Source organism: Hyla sarda, chromosome 7 (genome assembly GCF_029499605.1).
Source record: "Hyla sarda isolate aHylSar1 chromosome 7, aHylSar1.hap1, whole genome shotgun sequence".
In the NCBI taxonomy this organism is placed as follows: domain Eukaryota; kingdom Metazoa; phylum Chordata; class Amphibia; order Anura; family Hylidae; genus Hyla; species Hyla sarda.
Window position 1 is genome coordinate 7,740,247 of NC_079195.1, and position 24,807 is coordinate 7,765,053.

A 24,807-nucleotide genomic window follows, 5' to 3' on the forward strand; every position below is an offset into this window, starting at 1 on the left:
ACCTGCATACATACACCCAACCAACCCTCCTATATAACACCTGCATATATACACATTCCATATATATTATCTGTTTAGTGTAACGCTCTATAATCTGTGGAGGGTAGATTTCATAATCTGTATAATGTAACACTATAATCTGTGGAGGGTAGATTTCATAATCTGTATAATGTAACACTCTATAATCTGTATAATGTAACACTCTATAATCTGTGTAGTGTATAATGTGGTATAATAGTATTTCATATACATAATCTGTATAATGTAACACTATAATCTGTGGAGGGTAGATTTCATAATCTGTATAATGTAACACTGTAATCTGTGGAGGGTAGATTTCATAATCTGTATAATGTAACACTGTAATCTGTGGAGGGTAGATTTCGTATATATAATCTGTATAATGTAACACTCTATAATCTGTGTAGTGTACGATGTGGTGTAATAGTAGATAAGAATCCAGCTCCGATGCAGATCGAACAAGTGCAGCTTTATTTCACATCTCGCCAAAAGCAACAGGTACAATTCGGAAATATTATTATTTATAATATTATTTCCAACTTGTACCTGTTGCTTTTGGTGTCATGTGAAATAAAGCTGCACTTGTTCGATCTGCATCGGAGCTGGATTCTTATCTATTTTCCTATTGTGACTGAGTGTAAGTCCGCACTTTCTCTGTGCTCGATATCCAGACCAGGGGTGAGCTGGCTTTACCTTGAATTCTGCCGTGGTGTAATAGTGTTTCATATGTATAATCTGCATAATGTATCAATGTAACACTCTATAATCTGTGTAATGTAACACTCTATAATCTGTGTAGTGTATATTGTTGTATAATAGTATTTCATATGTATAATCTGTATAATGTAACACTCTATAATCTGTATAATGTAACACTCTATAATCTGAGTAGTGTATAATGTGGTATAATTGTATTTCATATGTATAATCTGTGTAATGTAACACTCTATAATCTGAGTAGTGTATAATGTGGTATAATAGTATTTCATATGTATAATCTGTATAATGTAACACTCTACAATCTGTGTAATGTAACACTCTATAATCTGTGTAATGTAACACTCTATAATCTGTGTAGTGTATATTGTGGTATAATAGTATTTCATATGTATAATCTGTATAATGTAACACTCTATAATCTGTGTAATGTAACACTCTATAATCTGTGTAGTGTATATTGTGGTATAATAGTATTTCATATGTATAATCTGTGTAATGTAACACTCTATAATCTGAGTAGTGTATAATGTGGTATAATAGTATTTCATATGTATAATCTGTGTAATGTAACACTCTATAATCTGTATAATGTAACACTCTATAATCTGAGTAGTGTATAATGTGGTATAATAGTATTTCATATGTATAATCTGTATAATGTAACACTCTATAATCTGTATAATGTAACACTCGATAATCTGAGTAGTGTATAATGTGGTATAATAGTATTTCATATGTATAATCTGTGTAATGTAACACTCTATAATCTGTGTAATGTAACACTCTATAATCTGTGTAATGTAACACTCTATAATCTGTGTAATGTAACACTCTATAATCTGAGTAGTGTATAATGTGGTATAATAGTATTTCATATGTATAATCTGTGTAATGTAACACTCTATAATCTGTGTAATGTAACACTCTATAATCTGTGTAATGTAACACTCTATAATCTGTGTAATGTAACACTCTATAATATGTGTAATGTAACACTCTATAATCTGTGTAATGTAACACTCTATAATATGTGTAATGTAACACTCTATAATCTGTGTAATGTAGCACTCTATAATCTGTGTAATGTAGCACTCTATAATCTGTATAATGTAACACTCTATAATCTGTGTAATGTAACACTCTATAATATGTGGAGTGTAGATGTCATATACATAATCTGTGTAATGTAACTCTCTATAATCTGTGTAATGTAACACTATAATCTGTGTAGTGTATATTGTGGTATAATAGTATTTCATATGTATAATCTGTGTAATGGAACACTCTATAATCTGTGTAGTGTATATTGTGGTATAATAGTATTTCATATGTATAATCTGTATAATGTAACACTCTACAATCTGTGTAATGTAACACTCTATAATCTGTGTAATGTAACACTCTATAATCTGTATAATGTAACACTCTATAATCTGTGTAATGTAACACTCTATAATCTGTGTAGTGTATATTGTGGTATAATAGTATTTCATATGTATAATCTGTGTAATGTAACACTCTATAATCTGTGTAGTTTATATTGTGGTATAATAGTATTTCATATGTATAATCTATATAATGTAACACTCTATAATCTGTATAATGTAACACTCTATAATCTGTATAATGTAACACTCTATAATCTGTATAATGTAACACTCTATAATCTGTATAATGTAACACTCTATAATCTGTGTAATGTAACACTATAATCTGTGTAGTGTATATTGTGGTATAATAGTATTTCATATGTATAATCTGTATAATGTAACACTCTATAATCTGTGTAATGTAACACTATAATCTGTGTAATGTAACACTCTATAATCTGTGTAATGTAACACTCTATAATCTGTGTAATGTAACACTCTATAATCTGTGTAATGTAACACTCTATAATCTGTGTAATGTAACACTCTATAATCTGTGTAATGTAACACTCTATAATCTGTGTAATGTAACACTCTATAATCTGTGTAGTGTATATTGTGGTATAATAGTATTTCATATGTATAATCTGTGTAATGTAACACTCTATAATCTGTGTAGTGTATATTGTGGTATAATAGTATTTCATATGTATAATCTGTGTAATGTAACACTCTATAATCTGAGTAGTGTATAATGTGGTATAATAGTATTTCATATGTATAATCTGTGTAATGTAACACTCTATAATCTGTGTAATGTAACACTCTATAATCTGTGTAATTTAACACTCTATAATCTGTATAATGTAACACTCTATAATATGTGTTATGTAACACTCTATAATCTGTGTAATGTAACACTCTATAATCTGTATAATGTAACACTCTATAATATGTGTTATGTAACACTCTATAATCTGTGTAATGTAACACTCTATAATCTGTGTAGTGTATATTGTGGTATAATAGTATTTCATATGTATAATCTGTATAATGTAACACTGTATAATCTGTGTAGTGTATATTGTGGTATAATAGTATTTCATATGTATAATCTGTGTAATGTAACACTCTATAATCTGTGTAGTGTATATTGTGGTATAATAGTATTTCATATGTATAATCTGTGTAATGTAACACTCTATAATCTGTGTAATGTAACACTCTATAATCTGTGTAGTTTATATTGTGGTATAATAGTATTTCATATGTATAATCTATTTAATGTAACACTCTATAATCTGTGTAATGTAACACTCTATAATCTGTATAATGTAACACTCTATAATCTGTGTAGTGTATATTGTGGTATAATAGTATTTCATATGTATAATCTGTATAATGTAACACTCTACAATCTGTGTAATGTAACACTCTATAATCTGTGTAATGTAACACTCTATAATCTGTGTAGTGTATATTGTGGTATAATAGTATTTCATATGTATAATCTGTGTAATGTAACACTCTATAATCTGTGTAGTGTATATTGTGGTATAATAGTATTTCATATGTATAATCTGTGTAATGTAACACTCTATAATCTGTGTAGTGTATATTGTTGTATAATAGTATTTCATATGTATAATATGTGTAATGTAACACTCTATAATCTATGTAATGTAACACTCTATAATCTGTGTAGTGTATATTGTGGTATAATAGTATTTCATATGTATAATCTGTGTAATGTAACACTCTATAATCTGTGTAGTGTATATTGTGGTATAATAGTATTTCATATGTATAATCTGTATAATGTAACACTCTATAATCTATGTAATGTAACACTCTACAATCTGTGTAATGTAACACTCTATAATCTGTGTAATGTAACACTCTATAATCTGTGTAATGTAACACTCTATAATCTGTGTAGTGTAACACTCTATAATCTGTGTAATGTAACACTCTATAATCTGTGTAATGTATATTGTGGTATAATAGTATTTCATATGTATAATCTGTGTAATGTAACACTCTATAATCTGTGTAGTGTATATTGTTGTATAATAGTATTTCATATGTATAATATGTGTAATGTAACACTCTATAATCTATGTAATGTAACACTCTATAATCTGTGTAGTGTATAATATGGTATAATAGTATTTCATATGTATAATCTGTATAATGTAACACTTTATAATCTGTGTAGTGTATATTGTGGTATAATAGTATTTCATATGTATAATCTGTGTAATGTAACACTCTATAATCTGTGTAGTGTATATTGTTGTATAATAGTATTTCATATGTATAATATGTGTAATGTAACACTCTATAATCTATGTAATGTAACACTCTATAATCTGTGTAGTGTATAATATGGTATAATAGTATTTCATATGTATAATCTATTTAATGTAACACTCTATAATCTGTATAATGTAACACTCTATAATCTGTGTAGTGTATATTGTGGTATAATAGTATTTCATATGTATAATCTATTTAATGTAACACTCTATAATCTGTGTAGTGTATATTGTGGTATAATAGTATTTCATATGTATAATCTATTTAATGTAACACTCTATAATCCATGTAGGTTGATTCTGCGCTCTGTCTTCTTCCCTGTCCAGTGCTGCACGCAGGGACGTCTCCATTCCCGGGATTGTCTTGGTTGCTGGGAGCGGCCCCTCCAATCACAGCCGAGACTGCGCTGAGTGACAGGTGAGGAGACAGTCAGCTCGGTTTGGGGGGCGGCCAATGACAGTGCGGTGCTCAGGATTGGGAGAAGCCAATGGTGCCCGACCTCTTATGTTGTGACTGGAGAAGCAGGAAGTGGGATGCAGAGCTTTGCTCAGGAGTCACCTTAGCATCATGGCTGCTGGTCCCAGTGATTGATTGCGGGACAATGTGTCAGGACGGCTACTGGCAGGAGGAGACTCTTGCTGCTGCCAGGCTCAGTCAAGAACCTGCTCTCCCTGCAGCCCTATTGTGTGTGGAGGCAGCGGCTGGATGCTGACAACACTGCAGTGCTGGATCAATGCAGGCCCTGACAAGAGGAGGAGGAGGATGCCGAGACCCCCAAGGGTGTAGCGATGGTCAGCGAGAGATGCTCCTGCACACATCGAGGTGAGCTGGGGGCGCTTTACGTCATCTCCTCAGGACCAGGATCACAATAGACACAGCCATGTTGGAAGAGGCAGCACAGAAGTGGCATCCCACCCATGTCCAGGTCACAGTATTACAGGCCCGAGACCTCCACCCAAAAGGCAAGCATGGCACCAACGACACCTACACCATCATCCAGCTGGGCAAGGAGAAGTACTCCACCTCGGTGGTGGAGAAAAGCCTCAGCCCCGTCTGGAAAGAAGAGGCGTCCTTCGAACTGCCGGGCCATATGGTCCAGGACGGCCTCGAGCAGTACCAGCTGCTGCTGACCGCCATGCACCGCTCTCTGGTCGGCCTTGACAAGTTCCTGGGACAAGTTTCCATTAACCTTAACAGTATCTTCGAGAATAAGGAGCGGCGTAAGACAGAGTAAGTCCCAATGTGTGCGTATGTCAGATGGGAGGAGGGCACAGGGGCTGCCTGGCTGGGTTATGTGTGGCATAAAGAGCTCAGGAATGCAGAAAAACCTGCTCCACAAGAACTGAATGTCCCTCCGCAGCGGCCGCATTCCTGACTCGGTCACTAGTCACTGCCCATTGTCATGAACTCTGAAGTCAGGCCCTGTGCTGCTCAGCAGGTGACTACCCTGCCAGCCACTCACTGTACACAACTCTGTGCCCAACCCCCACTGTCATGTGATTATAGCCATATGGAACTACAGTGATGGCTGCAGACTCCTCTGATCCCGCTTATCTCCCAGGGAAAAGGTGACTACCCTGCCAGCCACTCACTGTACACAACTCTGTGCCCAACCCCCCCTGTCATGTGATTATAGCCATATGGAACTACAGTGATGGCTGCAGACTCCTCTGATGCCGCTTATCTCCCAGGGAACAGGTGACTACCCTGCCAGCCACTCACTGTACACAACTCTGTGCCCAACCCCCCCTGTCATGTGATTATAGCCATATGGAACTACAGTGATGGCTGCAGACTCCTCTGATGCCGCTTATCTCCCAGGGAACAGGTGACTACCCTGCCAGCCACTCACTGTACACAACTCTGTGCCCAACCCCCTCTGTCATGTGATTATAGCCTGTCATGTGATTATAAGCCAGTGATGGCTGCAGACTCCTCTGATGCCGCTTATCTCCCAGGGAACAGGTGACTACCCTGCCAGCCACTCACTGTACACAACTCTGTGCCCAACCCCCCTGTCATGTGATTATAGCCATATGGAACTACAGTGATGGCTACAGACTCCTCTAATGCCGCTTATCTCCCAGGGCACAGGTGACTACCCTGCCAGCCACTCACTGTACACAACTCTGTGCCCAACCCCCTTTGTCATGTGATTATAGACATATGAAGCTACAGTGATGGCTGCAGACTCCTCTAATGCCGCTTATCTCCCAGGGCACAGGTGACTACCCTGCCAGCCACACACTGTACAAAGCTAGGCCTTTGTTATTTTATGGGCAAGTGACAACTCTGCCTGATCACCATCCTCACTTTAACCTATGACTATAACCATAGGGATATGAAAGAAGTGTCAGTTTAACTGCAATGGTTTTGCACCTGGTTGTATAAAAGCCAAAAATACAGTATACAGAAGATCCCAGCACTCACCAAGAATGGTGTAAGAAAGTGGTTTCTATTCACATCTGGTCACAGAATAGGTACAGACAGGTCGGGTTTTGGCACAGAAGGCCTTCATCAGCTGACAGCTGACCTGCTATGCCGAAACGCGTTCTGTCCCCATTCTGTGACCAGATGTAAATAAACACTGCTTTCTCATATCTTTCTTGGTAACACAGTTATTCAGTGTGATTTCCTCCTATTCCTATAGGAGTTGTGTAGTCCTTTCATTGTGGTGTTGTCTCAGCAGCTCCCGAATCCTTCCTCTCCTCGATCATGCTCTACTGTCTCAGGAGGCTTGGCTGGATCTTTTCTCTGAGCTCTAGCCCAGTGTTTCCCAACCAGGGTGCCTCCAGATATTGCAAAACTACAACTCCCAGCATGCCTGGAAAGCCGTTGGCTGTCCAGGCATCCTAGGAGTTGTAGTTTTGCAACACCTGGGGGCACCCTTGTTGGGAAACACTGCTCTAGCCTCTGACACTGCAACCTCACTGTGCAATAGTCTGCTGTGAAATGAGATGTTCTGCAGGAGCTCTGGCTGGGAGGACTGTAATGAAGAGCTGAGGGAAAGCAGTGCATTCTGGGAATTGTAGTGCTGAACTACTGTTCAACCAGGAAGTACAAGATTGAAACCCCCAAACCAAATGGATTATTGGTGGTTTTAGAACTGGGGTAGACAGTAAGCAATGCTATTGCAGCATTTTTTACATTTTTAACTTCTGTCGGAATACCCCTCCGGTGAAATTTTTTTTTTTTAAATCAACTGATGCCAGAAAGTTAAGCAGATTTGTAAATTACTTCTATAAAGAATTCTTAATCCTTCCAGTACTTATTAGCAGCTGTATACTACAAAGGACATTCTTATCTTTTGGGATTTCTTTTCTGTCATGACCACAGTGCTCTCTGCTGACACCTCTGTCCATTTTAGGTGTCAGCAGAGAGCACTGTGGTTGTGACAGAAAAGAAATTAAAAAAAAAAAGAATTTTCTCTGTAGTATACAGCCGCTAATAAGTACTGGAAGGAATAAGATTTTTTAATAGAAGTAATTTACAAATCTGTTTAACTTTCTGGCATCAGTTGATTTAAAAAAAAAAAAAAAAAATCAATAAAAAAGGTTTCCTCTGGAGTGCCCCTTTAAATTCCAGTCCTTCTGCCTCTGTCAGATTTCTCACATACTGTCTGTGATCTAATTTGTGTATTGTGTATGTGCAGGTTACAGTCAGTAGGTCGGGGGCAATGCCATCCCCCACCTGGGGGTGTCATCGTGGAGCAGGTGCAGATACAACATGGAGGGGTCACCTCTGGAAGCCAGCGACATACCGGTCAGTACAGGGGCTCGCTCCGACTGATGGACTCCTCCAGGATGCTGTACACTTATCAGAATATAGCGTTTCTGCTGTATTTTAATTCCTCGCCATTGTCAATATCTCAGCTTGCTGTCAGTGAATAGAAATATTCACATTTTACATCCAGAGGTTAAAAAAAAAAAAAAAACATGTGAAAAACTACTACTTCTTACAGTTGAGGGTTTGTTATAATGTATCAGTGTAGTCATTTGTCTCTGAACACCGCAGCTTAAATCTCTAGTACTGTTACAAAGTAAGTGTCCGGAGTCAGTCCAGGTCGTCTAGACTGATACGCTGTAACAAACCCTCAGCTGTGTGAGTTTACACTCACACTGACAGATCAAGAGCTTAAAGGGGTATTCCAGGCCAAAACTTTTTTTTATATATCAACTGGCTCCGGAAAGTCAAACAGATTTGTAAATTACTTCTATTAAAAAATCTTAATCCTTCCAATAGTTATTAGCTTCTGAAGTTGAGTTGCTGTTTTCTGTCTAACTGCTCTCTGATGACTCACGTCCCGGGAGCTGTGCAGCTCCTATGGGGATATTCTCCCATCATGTACAGCTCCCGGGACGTGACATCATCATTGAGCAGTTAGACAGAAAACTTCAGAAGCTAATAACTATTGGAAGGATTAAGATTTTTTAATAGAAGTAATTTACAAATCTGTTTAACTTTCTGGAGCCAGTTGATATATAAAAAAAAAAGTTTTTGCCTGGAATACCCCTTTAAAAATGGTGCAAAATGGACACGTTGTACAATGATTAAAGGGCTACTCCGCCCCTAGACATTTTATCCCCGATCCGTACCGGATGACTGGCGATGCCAGGTGGAGGCTTGAAATGTCACGGTCACGCCCCGCTCGCAATGTCACAGCCACGCCCCCTCAAAGCAAGTACCGTCACGCCCCCTCCCATAGACTTGCATTGAGGGGGCATGACCGTGACATCATAAGCCTCCAGAGCTGCACCCGACGCTCTAAACGAACGCCGGGTGCAGTAGTGAGATTGTGGGGGTCCCTAGTGGCGGGACCCCCGCAATTAGACATCTTATCCCCTAACCTTTGGATAGGGAATAAGATGTCTAAGGGTCGGAGTACCCCTTTTAAGTCTCTTGTGCTGTTACAGTGTATGTGTCTGGAGTCAGTCCAGGTCTTCTAGACTGACTTCTTATACACTGTAACAAACCCTTAACTGTGTGAGTTTACACACAATGACAGATCAAGAGCTTAAAAATGGTGTGAAATGGGCACGCTGTACAATAATTAACTTTTTTGGTGTGGCTGCTGCCCCGCTTTTTTTAGGATGTTAGGCAGATTTCCCCCATGCCCTCTCCTAGGCCGCAGCTGATATGTGACAACCGAGCATGGTTACCCAGGAGTCAGTGCCAGAAACCCTGCAGTGGTTGTCCTCCAGAGGATCTCCTGTATAATCCCGGCTCATGCTGCAGCCTAGTCCATGGCTGAAAGAGCCCCAAAACTACATCATGTACAAAGCATCACAGCAGGAGCTGAGGCATTCTACTCCAGTTACAGTGGGGCAAAAAAGTATTTAGTCAGCCACCAATTGTGCAAGTTCTCCCACTTATAAAGATGAGAGAGGCTGTAATTTCCATCATAGGTTATAACCTCAACTATGAGAGACAGAATGAGAAAAAAAATCCATAAAATCAAATTGTCTGATTTTCAAAGAACTTATTTGCAAATTATGGTGGAAAATAAATATTTGGTCAATAACAAAAGTTCATCTCAATACTTTGTTATATCCCCTTTGTTGGCAATAACAGAGGTCAAAAGTTTTCTGTAAGTCTTCACAAGGTTTTCACACACTGTTGCTGATATTTTGGCCCATTCCTCCATGCAGATCTCCTCTAGAGCAGTGATCTTTTGGGGCTGTCACTGGGCAACACAGAATTTCAACTCCCTCCAAAGGTTTTCTATGGGGTTGTGATCTGGAGACTGGCTAGACCACTCCAGGACCTTGAAATGCTTTTTACGAAGCCACTCCTTTGTTGCCCGGGCGGTGTGTTTGGGATCATTGTCATGCTGAAAGACCCAGCCATGTTTCATCTTCAATGCCCTTGCTGATGGAAGGAGGTTTTCACTAAAAATATCAAGATACACGGCCCCATTCATTCTTTCCTTTACATGGATCAGTTGTCCTGGTCCCTTAGCAGAAAAACAGCCCCAAAGCATGATGTTTCCACCCCCATGCTTCACAGTAGGTATGGTGTTCTTTGGATGCAACTCAGAATACTTTCTCCTCCAAACACAACAGGTTGAGTTTTTACCAAAAAGTTCTACTTTGGTTTCATCTGACAATATGACATTCTCCCAATCCTCTTGTAGATCATCCAAATGCTCTCTAGCAAACTTCAGAGGGGCCCGGGCATGTACTGGCTTAAGCAGGGGGACACATCTGCCACTGCATGATTTGAGTCCCTGGTGGCATAGTGTTACTGATGGTAGCCTGTGTTTCTTTGGTCCCAGCTCTCTGCAGGTCATTCACTAGGTCCGTGTGGTTCTGGGATTTTTGCTCACCCTTCTTGTGATAATTTTGATACCACGGGGTGAGATCTTGCGTGGAGCCCCAGATCGAGGGAGATTATCAGTGGTCTTGTATGTCTTCCATTTTCTAATTGCTCCCACAGTTGATTTCTTCACACCAAGCTGCTTGCCTGTTGCAGATTCAGTCTTCCCAGCCTGGTGCAGGGCTACAATTTTTGTTTCTGGTGTCCTTCTACAGCTCTTTGGTCTTGGCCATAGTGGAGTTTGGAGTGGGACTGTTTGAGGTTGTGGACAGGTGTCTTTTATACTGATAACAAGTTCAAACAGGAGCCATTAATACAGGTAATGAGTGGAGGACAGAGGAGACTCTTAAAGAAGAAGTTAGAGGTCTGTAAGAGCCAGAAATCTTGCTTGTTTGTAGGTGACCAAATACTTATTTTCCACCATAATTTGCAAATAAACTCTTTTACCCCTTAAGGACACGGGGCGTACAGGTACGCCCCCATTACGAGTTCTTAAGGACTCAGGGCGTACCTGTATGCCCTGTTCCCGTTAACGGGGTTTAAACCATTCTCACGAGCGGAGAACGGGTTAAACCCTGTGAGTCCTGGTTTCTACCGGCAGCCAAGACCCACAGCTAATGCCGGGCATCGCCGATCGTGCGGATGCCCGGCATTAACTCTTTAGAGTCCATGATCAAAGTTGATCGCGACGTCTAAACTGAAAGTGAAACTATCCCGGCAGCTCAGCGGAGCTGATCGGGACTATAGCGACAGAATCGCAATGTCCCGATCAGATTACTCCTCCTCGTCTGATCGACGATCTACTGCTCTATGCCTGCTCAGCCAGTAACATTGATCAATGGCATAGCATCGAACAATGTATGTAATCAAAAGATTGCATGGTATAGCCTCCTAAGGGGGCTAAAAAACAAAATAAGAGAATAGACGTGAATAAGCTCCCCTTCCCAATAAAAATTTTAAATCCCCCCCCCTTTCCTATTTTTTTAATGAAATAATGTAATAAAAAAAAATAATAATAATCATATGTGGTACTGCCAGTTAGCTAAACCGCACGGTCGATGGCGTACACGTATAAAGTGACCAAAATTGTGAATTTAGGTAACTTTATATACCATAAAAATATTAATAAAAGCGATCAAAAAGTCCCATCAAAACAAAATGGTAGGAATGAAAACTACAGATCACAGCACAAAAAATAAGCACTCATATAGCCCCGTATGTGGAAAAATAAAAAAGTTATAGGGGTCAGAAGATGACAATTTTAAACATACAAATTTTGATGCATGTAGTTATAATTGTTTTAAGTAGCTAAATAAATAAAACCTACATCAATTGGGTATCCCTGTAACTGTATGGACCTACAGAATAAAGATGTGTCATTTTACCAAAAAGTGCACTGCGCAGAAACGGAAGCCCTAAAAATTAGCAAAATGGCGGCTTTTTCTTTTATTTCACCCCACAAATTATTATTTTTTGTTTCGCCGCAGATTATGTTATAAAATAAGTGATGTAATTACAAAGTACATGTTACGCCGAGCGCTCCGGGTCCCCGCTCCTCCCCGGAGCGCTCGCCACATCCTCGCTACTGCAGCGCCCCGGTCAGATCCACTGACCGGGTGCGCTGCGATACCGCCTCCAGCCGGGATGCGATTCGCGATGCGGGTGGCGCCCGCTCGCGATGCGCACCCCGGCTCCCGTACCTGACTCGCTCTCCGTCGGTCCTGTCCCGGCGCGCGCGGCCCCGCTCCCTAGGGCGCGCGCGCGCCGGGTCTCTGCGATTTAAAGGGCCACTGCGCCACTGATTGGCGCAGTGGTTCTAATTAGTGTGTTCACCTGTGCACTCCCTATGTATACCTCACTTCCCCTGCACTCCCTCGCCGGATCTTGTTGCCATCGTGCCAGTGAAAGCGTTTCCCAGTGTGTTCCTAGCCTGTGTTCCAGACCTCCTGCCGTTGCCCCTGACTACGATCCTTGCTGCCTGCCCCGACCTTCTGCTACGTCCGACCTTGCTCTTGTCTACTCCCTTGTACCGCGCCTATCTTCAGCAGTCAGAGAGGTTGAGCCGTTGCTAGTGGATACGACCTGGTTGCTACCGCCGCTGCAAGACCATCCCGCTTTGCGGCGGGCTCTGGTGAAAACCAGTAGCAGCTTAGAACCGGTCCACTAGCACGGTCCAAGCCAATCCCTCTCTGGCACAGAGGATCCACCTCCTGCCAGCCGAATCGTGACAGTACAATTGGTGACCCAAAAAACAAGCCCTTATATGGGTCTGTATGTGCAAAATTGAACGCATTATGGTTTTTAGAAGATGAGGAAGAAAAAAATTAAAGTGCAAAAATGTGATTTTATAAAAAAAAATTCTCATACTGTCTCTCATAGTTGAGGTTATAACCTATGATCAAAATTACAGCCTCTTATCTTTTTAAGTGGGAGAACTTGCACAATTGGTGGCTGACTAAATACTTTTTTTGTCCCACTGTACGTCCAGAACTGCAGCTTAAGGCTATGGGCACACAACATTCATTCAAACCAAAAAATGGCTGAAAATGTCATACGTATTTTCAGCCTTTTTTTTGCTGTTTGGCCTATTTTAACACATTTTGTCCATATTTGTAGCCATTTTGTGGGCTTTAGAAAAAGCTATAGCCCAACAATATTTATTTTGTTTTCGGTTGGCATGTATTGGCATGCCAAATTACAACCCTGCACCAGATTTTGCTGCCATAACAATTGGGGCTATACTACACAGCAACAGTACAACTCCCAGCGAGTTCTGTGCATGAGCCCTATTTTGTAAACGGCAACTGATTTTTGCAGAACAGGTTGGAGACGAGTACTGGAGTTACACTTTAAACTACAGTATTTGTGAACTAAGGGTCATTTTTCCAGTGGACTCAATAGAATCCTTTTAATGTAGAAGGACCTACAATGATGTGCACATAGCCTTAGACATAATGTGAGAGCAGAATTGTTACTGAAGGATAAAACTTGATGTAATAGCAGAATAGTGAGTACTGCTCTGGAGTGTAGTCGGATATGGTCAATAGTTGTGTCTGTGTGTGCTCCTGAGATCCTCATACTTCCAGAAGAAAGGAGTTTTTCATATGCTTCAGGAAGGTGGCAGGTTCTTGGGGGAGCATCAAGCATGGATCCCCAGGCTTCCACCTCCTAGTCAAGGCCATAAAGGGTAGGGAAAGAAAGCTACCAGCCAGCACTCAGTCAGCCGGGTGGAAGGCCTCGGTGTAGTCTGAGGTCCTGCTGCTGGCTTGAAAAGAACAACTGAGGCTGCAGAGTTAGATGAGGAGACTTCATAAGGAAGATGCCAAGAAGGCCATATCCTCAAGTTCTTCCAAATACAAAAGCTTGGAATGAGGATGGTGGTTAAGGACAGAAGGATGAATGTGTGGCAAAAAGAGGCAGGGTCTCAGGGAGATCTATGGCTTCCAAATTCTTCCTCCGGTGTTGAGGGCCAGATATCTAAGGAAGACTTGACTGAACCCCCTCTAATTGTTTTATCCAATAGGTACTGGGCCCTCTTCCTCGGAGGGGAATGTTGAGGGCCTGGTGTTGAGAGGAACTTCCATGGGGTGCTGAAGTGCCTCATATGGCTGTTTCCTTGAGAAGGTGGGTGGCTCCTGGGTATAGAGATGAGGATTCAAGGATGGAAATGTCTGCATCCTTAAAAAGGGTTAAGGAAAATTCTAATGGGTCCTCCTCTGATGGGGAGGGCAGTAAGAAGAAAGTGAAAAAGTAAAGAGATAAGGCCATCCAACTCTATCACTCAGGATGGTAGTCCCATTGTTGCTGGCATCCATCAACATTTAGACGGCTAGATTTGGAGACTTTGATATTTTTGGCCGTGTTGAGCCGACACTTTCTGTTTTGCAAGAGACCAGGTTGACTCTGGTAAAGGATGAGAAAGTGGAAGCTTGGGCCTTCACCTGGTGTCTTGAGGCTGAGCCTTATAGTGGAGTGGCAGTCTTTTTTATCACACTTGTTGAATGCAAACGGGCTGAGTTGGAAATGAGTAAAGTGCCTGATCATAGGATTAGGCCCTTTTTCTTTACAAATTGGCAGGTGATCTTTGGTGGACACTCCAATAAGTGTTGGTCTTTGAAAGGGGTACATGCTGTCATTGAATTAGGCAAAAAACATTTATTGGGTGATCCATGAGTACCTTTTAGTCTGTCTTTCTGAGATAAGGCCTGCCAGGGAGTTTTGTAGATTGGTAGAAGACCTTGTATACTGAGGTAGTTCCCCACTGGTGAATGGTTTATCTGGCAGCTCTTTTGTGGTTGGCTCTGGAGCGTACCCAGTCTGTCCTTTCAGACCATTGTTGTATGTGTTTGTAGTTGACCCATTCTGTAGGAGGGTTGATTCGGGGCTACTGGTGGGAGTTGGGATGAGCCTGGCAGAGCCGGAAGCCATCTTGAGAGTGGTAGTGCCCGCTGATGTCGCCATATTTGTGTTTTTGTGAGAGGAGGCAGGTATGGTGATGTCGAAGGTGGAGAGCTACTCAGAGGCATCTGGGTCCAAGATCATCCTAGAAAAGTAACTGGGAGGGGGACATCCTGATTTTTATTGCTGGGCATCTTTCCAGGGCCCCAAGACTTTGCAAGATTGTAGATTAAATTACATTCAGCCAGGTCAAATCTGTTCCCTTTGTCCATCTACCTGGGATGCATTTGTATCTTGCGGGAAACTTACTGGACAAGGATCTAAAGCCTGTTCTTCATCCTGTTATTGTAGAACTGAGTCAAGAGAGAGGTTATGTACAGCACAAGGAGACTAGGGGTTTATCTATGTTAACCTCATGATTTTTTTATTTTTTTTATTTTTGCCGAACGCATTTTTAAAGGAAATCTGTCAGCAGTATCACCCACACTAAAGCTGTCACACAGGCTGGTAGTGCGGGTGATGCTGATCAAAACAATACTCACGGCGTCCAGATTCACCCAGCCTTTCTGTCGCAATCGCCTTTTTCTTTTTATGCAAATTAAGGCCTTGGGGCATGGGCGGAGCTCCGAACTGAGCTAGGGGCACGCTGACATCCTCTTCGCCGGGCAGGCGCTCCACCCAGCTTATCAATATCCATAACCCCCCTCCCTGCTCTTGCGTCCCTTGATAGTGTACGGCACATGCACCGTAGACTAACATGGGGCGCAAGAGCAGGGAGGGAAGCGACACATGCGCCGTACACTAACACGAGGCGCAAGAGCAGGGAGGGGGGTTATGAATATATATGAGCCGGGGCGGAGTGCCTGCCCGGTGAAGATGACGTCGGCATGCCCCTAGCTCGGTTTGGAGCTCCGCCCATGCCCCAAGGCCCTCATTTGCATAAAAAGAAAAAGGCAAATTGCGGCGGAACGGCTGGGCGAATCTGGACGCCGTGAGTATCGTTTTGATCAGCATCACCCGCACTACCAGCCTGTGTGACAGCTTTAGTGCAGGTGATACTGCTGACAGATTTCCTTTAAAAAATGTATAACTCAAATCTCTAGAAAGAGACGGCTCCAATGGTTTCTTTCAGGAATGGCAGCACAGTCAGTCCTACAAAAAGCAAACCCTCTTATGGTTCTCTTGATAGAAAATTGAAAGAGTAATGGCTCTTAGAAGACATTTGCTGTGTCTTCATGTGGTTAAGGTGTGTAAAGTAAATGTTAATATATTGAGTTAGGTTATTATAAAATAATAATAAAAATTAAAATTTTCTTTTTACCATTTTTGGAAGCTAATTTCTTTTCATAGCCTGGAGTGGCTTCTCTTTACTCTTTATTCCAGCCATTGATGGCTATGTAATTTAAGTTAATATGCCATGATTGATATGTTTCATTTCAAGTGATTATAGTTTAGAATAGTGTAATAGTTATTGGTTAGTAGTATAATTGCTGGACTGAGTTGGCGGCAACGGCCAAAGTTCGGTGTAAGTTGGATTTATAAAATTATTGTTAATTTTTATTTGTTAATATTGATTAATTATTCTATGTTTCTGTATATTGGTGTAATTTTCAGATTTTGTTTTAGCTATGGTGAGATATTCATTGTCTGTTAAGTTTTTAGACTTGATGTAACAGCAGAATAGTGAGTGCAGCTCTGGAGGTAACTGAAGGATAAGACATGGTCTAACTGCAGAATACTGAGTGCAGCGCTGAAGGTAGCTGGAGAGTAAGACATGATGTAACTGCAGAACAGTGAGTGCAGCTCTGGAGGGAGGATAAGATGATGTAACTGCAGGATAGTGCATGCAGCTTTGGAGGTGACTGAATAATAAGACATGATGTAACAGAAGTGCAGCTCTGTAGGTGACTGGAGGATAAGATATGATGTAATAGCAGAATAATGAGTGCAGCTCTGGAGGTTACGTAATATATGACATGTTGTAACAGAAGAATAGTGAGTGCCGCACTGGAGGATAAGACATGATGTAACAGAAGAAAAGTGAGTGCAGCCCTGGAGAAGACTGAAGGATAAGACCTGATGTAACATAAGAATTACAGACAAAGCTTTAGGTGTGTTTGGTGTATAAATAAGAAATGTTTTGGTCCCGTTCGTGAACGCTCGTGCCGCATCCTTGTGCACTTTTTGTGTCATTCTCCTCGTATATTTTTCTGCATTTGTTGAGGGACAATCGTACTCCCTGTATGAGCTTTTATTTCCGGGCATGTGTCCTCATACCTTCATCCCAGACGCGGCTGTGCCCTGGTCCTCCTTCCCCCGTCCCCACATAATGGTATAATGCCTGGATTTACGCCTTTCTTTCTTGGACTAAGCTGATGAAACGTGAATGGTTCTCAGGACGGGGAGGGGGAGGGGTTGAGGGCTCTCCAGCTATTTTGATGAAGTGTTTTTATGGGTAATGATTCCCGACTTCAATATATTTAATAGATTCCTCTCTGCAGCGCAGCTGTATTCTCAGCACTACAAAGAGCAGGCGGAAGAGTCACTTGTGTTCCTGAAAGGAGAGTTCTGTTCTGTCGGCCATTGCCGCCTCTTACATGCTGTTTATTTTCCATTACAATGGGTTGGAATTTAACCCTCAATTTGTTCTGCAGAGGGATAATGGGGAGCAGCGCCCGGCATTGTGTGATCTGTACTCTGATGTGGCCACACACTAAGCCTCATTGTACACCAATTATCAGCCCCTTTAAGTGAGGGCAAGACAATGGCCGTCTAGGCCTAAGAGGTGACATGGTAGCTGGTAGAGTAGAGATCAGAAAGATGCATTGTTACTCCTGCAGTAGAGATCAGGAAGATACATTGTTACTATGGGAGTAGAGATCAGAAAGATACATTGTTACTATGGGAGTAGAGATCAGAAAGATACATTGTTACTACGGGAGTAGAGCTCAGGAAGATACATTGTTACTGTTGAAGTAGAGATCAGTAAGATGCATTGTTACTCCAGTAGTAGAGATCAGAAAGATGCATTGTTACTACGGGAGTAGAGATCAGAAAGATACATTGTTACTACGGGAGTAGAGATCAGAAAGATGCATTGTTACTCCAGTAGTAGAGATCAGAAAGATGCATTGTTACTTCTGGAGTAGAGATCAGGAAGATACATTGTTACTACGGGAGTAGAGATCAGAAAGATACATTGTTACTGATGAAGTAGAGATCAGGAAGATACATTATTACTCCAGTAGTAGAGATCAGGAAGATACATTGTTACTACGGGAGTAGAGATCAGGAAGATGCATTGTTACTGATGAAGTAGAGATCAGGAACATACATTGTTATTCCAGTAGTAGAGATCAGGAAGATACATTGTTATTCCAGTAGTAGAGATCAGGAAGATACATTGGCCATCGAGGCCTAAGAGGTGACATGGTAGCTGGCAGAGTAGAGATCAGAAAGATGCATTGTTACTCCTGCAGTAGAGATAAGGAAGATACATTGTTACTGTTGAAGTAGAGATCAGTAAGATGCATTGTTACTCCAGTAGTAGAGATCAGAAAGATGCATTGTTACTACGGGAGTAGAGATCAGAAAGATACATTGTTACTACGGGAGTAGAGATCAGAAAGATGCATTGTTACTGCTGGAGTAGAGATCAGGAAGATACATTGTTATTCCAGTAGTAGAGATCAGGAAGATACATTGTTATTCCAGTAGTAGAGATCAGGAAGATACATTGTTACTCCTGCAGTAGAGATCAGAAAGACACATTGTTACTATGGGAGTAGAGATCAGAAAGATGCATTGTTACTCCTGCAGTAGAGATCAGAAAGACACATTGTTACTATGGGAGTAGAGATCAGAAAGATGCATTGTTACTGCTGGAGTAGAGATCAGGAAGATACATTGTTATTCCAGTAGTAGAGATCAGGAAGATACATTGTTATTCCAGTAGTAGAGATCAGGAAGATACATTGGCCATCGAGGCCTAAGAGGTGACATGGTAGCTGGCAGAGTAGAGATCAGAAAGATGCATTGTTACTGCTGAAGTAGAGATAAGGAAGATACATTGTTACTGCTGAAGTAGAGATCAGGAAGATACATTGTTACTTCTGGAGTAGAGATCAGGAAGATACATTGTTACTTCTGGAGTAGAGATCAGGAAGATACATTGTTACTTCTGGAGTAGAGATCAGGAAGATACATTGTTACTTCTGGAGTAGAGATCAGGAAGATACATTGTTACTTCTGGAGTAGAGATCAGGAAGATACATTGTTACTACGGGAGTAGAGATCAGGAAGATACATTGTTACTGCTGAAGTAGAGATCAGAAAGATGCATTGTTACTGCTGAAGTAGAGATAAGGAAGATACATTGTTACTGCTGAAGTAGAGATCAGGAAGATACATTGTTACTTCTGGAGTAGAGATCAGGAAGATACATTGTTACTTCTGGAGTAGAGATCAGGAAGATACATTGTTACTTCTGGAGTAGAGATCAGGAAGATACATTGTTACTTCTGGAGTAGAGATCAGGAAGATACATTGTTACTTCTGGAGTAGAGATCAGGAAGATACATTGTTACTACGGGAGTAGAGATCAGGAAGATGCATTGTTACTGATGAAGTAGAGATCAGGAAGATACATTGGGGGAGATTTATCAAAACCTGTGCAGAGGAAAAGTTGCCCAGTTGCCCATAGCAACCAATCAGATCGCTTCTTTCATTTTTAACAAGGCCTGTGAAAAATGAAAGAAGCGATCTGATTGGTTGCTATGGGCAACTGGGCAACTTTTCCTCTGCACAGGTTTTGATAAATCTCCCCCATTGTTACTATGGGAGTAGAGATCAGGAAGATGCATTGTTACTGATGAAGTAGAGATCAGGAAGATGCATTGTTACTGATGAAGTAGAGATCAGGAAGATACATTGTTACTGATGAAGTAGAGATCTGGAAGATACATTGTTACTGATGAAGTAGAGATCAGGAAGATGCATTGTTACTGATGAAGTAGAGATCTGGAAGATACATTGTTACTGATGAAGTAGAGATCTGGAAGATACATTGTTACTACGGGAGTAGAGATCAGGAAGATACATTGTTACTGATGAAGTAGAGATCAGGAAGATACATTGTTACTGATGAAGTAGAGATCAGGAACTTACAATGTTACTGATGAAGTAGAGATCAGGGGAGGTGTCATGGTTATGGATTATTTTTTTAGATGAGGGACCTTCTACATTATCTGAATAGAAAAGGATTGTCCCTGTAAACCGCTGATCTCCTGGGCTGGCACAGACCTCTGCTATCCTGACCCAGATCTCTGTCGCTGCAGTTTAATTAGGCGCCAGTGACTTGTCACATCCGGTTAGTTGAGTTGTTATCAGGACTGAACCCTCCAGTTTCAGATGTGAATCTCTCTGATGCCTCATAGTGATCCTATACCTGACATGGGGTGTCACCGCACACACGGCAGAAGCATTTGGCAGTGTCTATTGTCCTACCCGGACTTCGCCCTGACATTTCCAATCTGATATCTTGCAGTGGAATGTCACCCATGTTACCTATAATATAAGAAATATAAGGAGGAGCAGAGATGACCACACCTCATCCCAACATGGCTGATGGAGATGTGAAACGCCTGTGACCTACAGGGATGCTTATGGGTTTATAAATCCCCCTCCCCCATTGTGATTCATCATTTTTAGGATCTCTGCTTGCTCATTGGAAATATTGTAGCACTTTTCACAGCTGAAGTCTTGTTACAAAAATAAATGGTCCTCTGTGAGCTTAAATGGGTACTCCAATGGCCAGCGTACGGGACTAAACGTTCCGAATGCTGTTTTTGCGCTGTGGCGGTCGGCCACGCCCCTCGTGATGTCACTGCCACACCCTCTCAATGCAAGTCTATGGGAGGGGGCATGACAGTCACCACGCCCCCTCCCATAGACTTACATTGAGGGGCTTGGCCGTGACGTCACAAGCAGGGCGTGGCCGACCACCACAGCACAAAAACAGCATTCGGAACTGTAGATTCTGACCTAGTCCTGCTCCTGCTCCCAAACGCTGGCTATTGGAGTACCCCTTTAACACAGCAACCGCGCAAACATCTCTCCTGTCCTGCAATCCAAGCTCTTACCTACACTGCTACATCGTACCAAACGGTGAGCAGGACTCGGTCAGAATGTAAAGAAGACACCAGGTTTATACCTACACTGATACATTGCAACAAGCCCTCAGCTGTATGAACAGGACTAGGTCAGAATGTAAAGAAGACACCAGGTTCATATCTACAACAATGCATCATAAGAAGCCCTCAGCTGTATGAGCAGGACTAGGTCAGAATGTTAAGAAGACACCAGGTTCATATCTACAACGATACATCATAAGAAGCCCTCAGCTGTATGAACAGGACTAGGTCAGAATGTAAAGAAGACACCAGGTTCATATCTACACTGATACTTCGTAAGAAGCCCTCAGCTGTATGAGCAGGACTAGGTCAGAATGTAAAGAAGACACCAGGTTCATATCTACACTGATACTTCGTAAGAAGCCCTCAGCTGTATGAGCAGGACTAGGTTAGAATGTAAAGAAGACACCAGGTTCATATCTACAACGATACATCATAAGAAGCCCTCAGCTGTATGAACAGGACCAAGTCAGAATGTAAAGAAGACACCAGGTTCATATCTACACTGATACATCATAAGAAGCCCTCAGCTGTATGAACAGGACTAGGCCAGAACGTAAAGAAGACACCAGGTTCATATCTACACTGATACTTCGTAAGAAGCCCTCAGCTGTATGAACAGGACTAGGTTAGAATGTAAAGAAGACACCAGGTTCATATCTACAACGATACATCGTAAGAAGCCCTCAGCTGTATGAACAGAACCAAGTCAGAATGTAAAGAAGACACCAGGTTCATATCTACACTGATACATCATAAGAAGCCCTCAGCTGTATGAACAGGACTAGGCCAGAACGTAAAGAAGACACCAGGTTCATATCTACACTGATACTTCGTAAGAAGCCCTCAGCTGTATGAACAGGACTAGGTCAGAATGTAAAGAAGACACCAGGTTCATATCTACAACGATACATCATAAGAAGCCCTCAGCTGTATGAACAGGACCAAGTCAGAATGTAAAGAAGACACCAGGTTCATATCTACACTGATACATCATAAGAAGCCCTCAGCTGTATGAACAGGACTAGGCCAGAACGTAAAGAAGACACCAGGTTCATATCTACACTGATACTTCGTAAGAAGCCCTCAGCTGTATGAACAGGACTAGGCCAGAACGTAAAGAAGACACCAGGTTCATATCTACAACGATACAACATAAGAAGCCCTCAGCTGTATGAACAGGACTAGGCCAGAACGTAAAGAAGACACCAGGTTCATATCTACACTGATACTTCGTAAGAAGCCCTCAGCTGTATGAACAGGACTAGGCCAGAACGTAAAGAAGACACCAGGTTCATATCTACACTGATACATCGTAAGAAGCCCTCAGCTGTATGAGTAGGACTAGGTGAGAATGTAAAGAAGACACCAGGTTCATATCTACAACGATACATCATAAGAAGCCCTCAGCTGTATGAGCAGGACTAGGCCAGAACGTAAAGAAGACACCAGGTTCATATCTACAACGATACATCGTAAGAAGCCCTCAGCTGTATGAACAGGACTAGGTCAGAATGTAAAGAAGACACCAGGTTCATATCTACACTGATACTTCGTAAGAAGCCCTCAGCTGTATGAACAGGACTAGGCCAGAACGTAAAGAAGACACCAGGTTCATATCTACACTGATACATCGTAAGAAGCCCTCAGCTGTATGAGTAGGACTAGGTGAGAATGTAAAGAAGACACCAGGTTCATATCTACACTGATACATCGTAAGAAGCCCTCAGCTGTATGAGTAGGACTAGGTCAGAATGTAAAGAAGACACCAGGTTCATATCTACAACGATACATCGTAAGAAGCCCTCAGCTGTACGAACAGGACTAGGCCAGAACGTAAAGAAGACACCAGGTTCATATCTACACTGATACATCGTAAGAAGCCCTCAGCTGTATGAGCAGGACTAGGCCAGAACGTAAAGAAGACACCAGGTTCATATCTACAACGATACATCATAAGAAGCCCTCAGCTGTATGAACAGGACTAGGTGAAAATGTAATGAAGATACCGGGTTCATATCTACAACAATGCATAATAAGAAGCCCTCAGCTGTATGAACAGGACTAGGTCAGAATGTAAAGAAGACACCAGGTTCATATCTACAATGATACATCGTAAGAAGCCCTCAGCTGTATGAACAGGACTAGGTCAGAATGTAAAGAAGACACCAGGTTCATATCTACAACGATACAACATAAGAAGCCCTCAGCTGTATGAACAGGACTAGGTCAGAATGTAAAGAAGACACCAGGTTCATATCTACAACGATACATCGTAAGAAGCCCTCAGCTGTATGAACAGGACTAGGTCAGAATGTAAAGAAGACGCCAGGTCCATATCTACAACGATACATCATAAGAAGCCCTCAGCTGTATGAGCAGGACTAGGTCAGAATGTAAAGAAGACACCAGGTCCATATCTACAACGATACATCATAAGAAGCCCTCAGCTGTATGAGCAGGACCAAGTCAGAATGTAAAGAAGACACCAGGTTTATATCTACAACGATACATCGTAAGAAGCCCTCAGCTGTATGAGCAGGACTAGGTCAGAATGTAAAGAAGACACCAGGTTCATATCTACACTGATACATTGTAACAAGCTCTCAGCTGTATGAGCAGGACCAAGTCAGAATGTAAAGAAGACACCGGGTTCATATCTACAACGATACAACATAAGAAGCCCTCAGCTGTATGAGCAGGACTAGGTCAGAATGTAAAGAAGACACCAGGTTCATATCTACGATACATCATAAGAAGCCCTCAGCTGTATGAGCAGGACTAGGTTAGAATGTAAAGAAGACAGCAGGTTCATATCTACACTGATACATTGTAACAAGCCCTCAGCTGTATGAACAGGACTAGGTCAGAACGTAAATAAGACACCAGGTTCATATCTACAACGATACATCGTAAGAAGCCCTCAGCTGTATGAACAGGACTAGGTGAGAATGTAAATAAGACACCAGGTTCATATCTACAACGATACATCGTAAGAAGCCCTCAGCTGTATGAGCAGGACCAAGTCAGAATGTAAAGAAGACACCGGGTTCATATCTACAACGATACATCGTAAGAAGCCCTCTGCTGTATGAGCAGGACTAGGTCAGAATGTAAAGAAGACACCAGGTTCATATCTACAACGATACAACATAAGAAGCCCTCAGCTGTATGAACAGGACTAGGTCAGAATGTAAAGAAGACACCAGGTTCATATCTACAACGATACATCATAAGAAGCCCTCAGCTGTATGAATAGGACTAGGTCAGAATGTAAAGAAGACACCAGGTTCATATCTACAACGATACATCGTAAGAAGCCCTCAGCTGTATGAACAGGACTAGGTGAGAATGTAAAGAAGACACCAGGTTCATATCTACAACGATACATCATAAGAAGCCCTCAGCTGTATGAACAGGACCAAGTCAGAATGTAAAGAAGACACCAGGTTCATATCTACAACTATACATCG

General features: G+C 41.5%; 1 protein-coding gene across 3 annotated transcripts in view; it reads left to right on the plus strand.

Annotated features, from left to right (window-relative positions):
* The window catches only part of RAB11FIP2 (RAB11 family interacting protein 2), a 148,610-nt gene that overhangs the window by 95,722 nt on the left and 28,081 nt on the right, over positions 1–24,807 (plus strand). Inside the window, exon 2 of one of the 3 annotated variants that reach the window (XM_056533168.1) lies at positions 4,723–4,847. In XM_056533168.1, the coding sequence (XP_056389143.1) occupies positions 4,723–4,847 (125 nt within the window). The other 2 variants (XM_056533167.1, XM_056533169.1) reach the window with 2 other exon arrangements.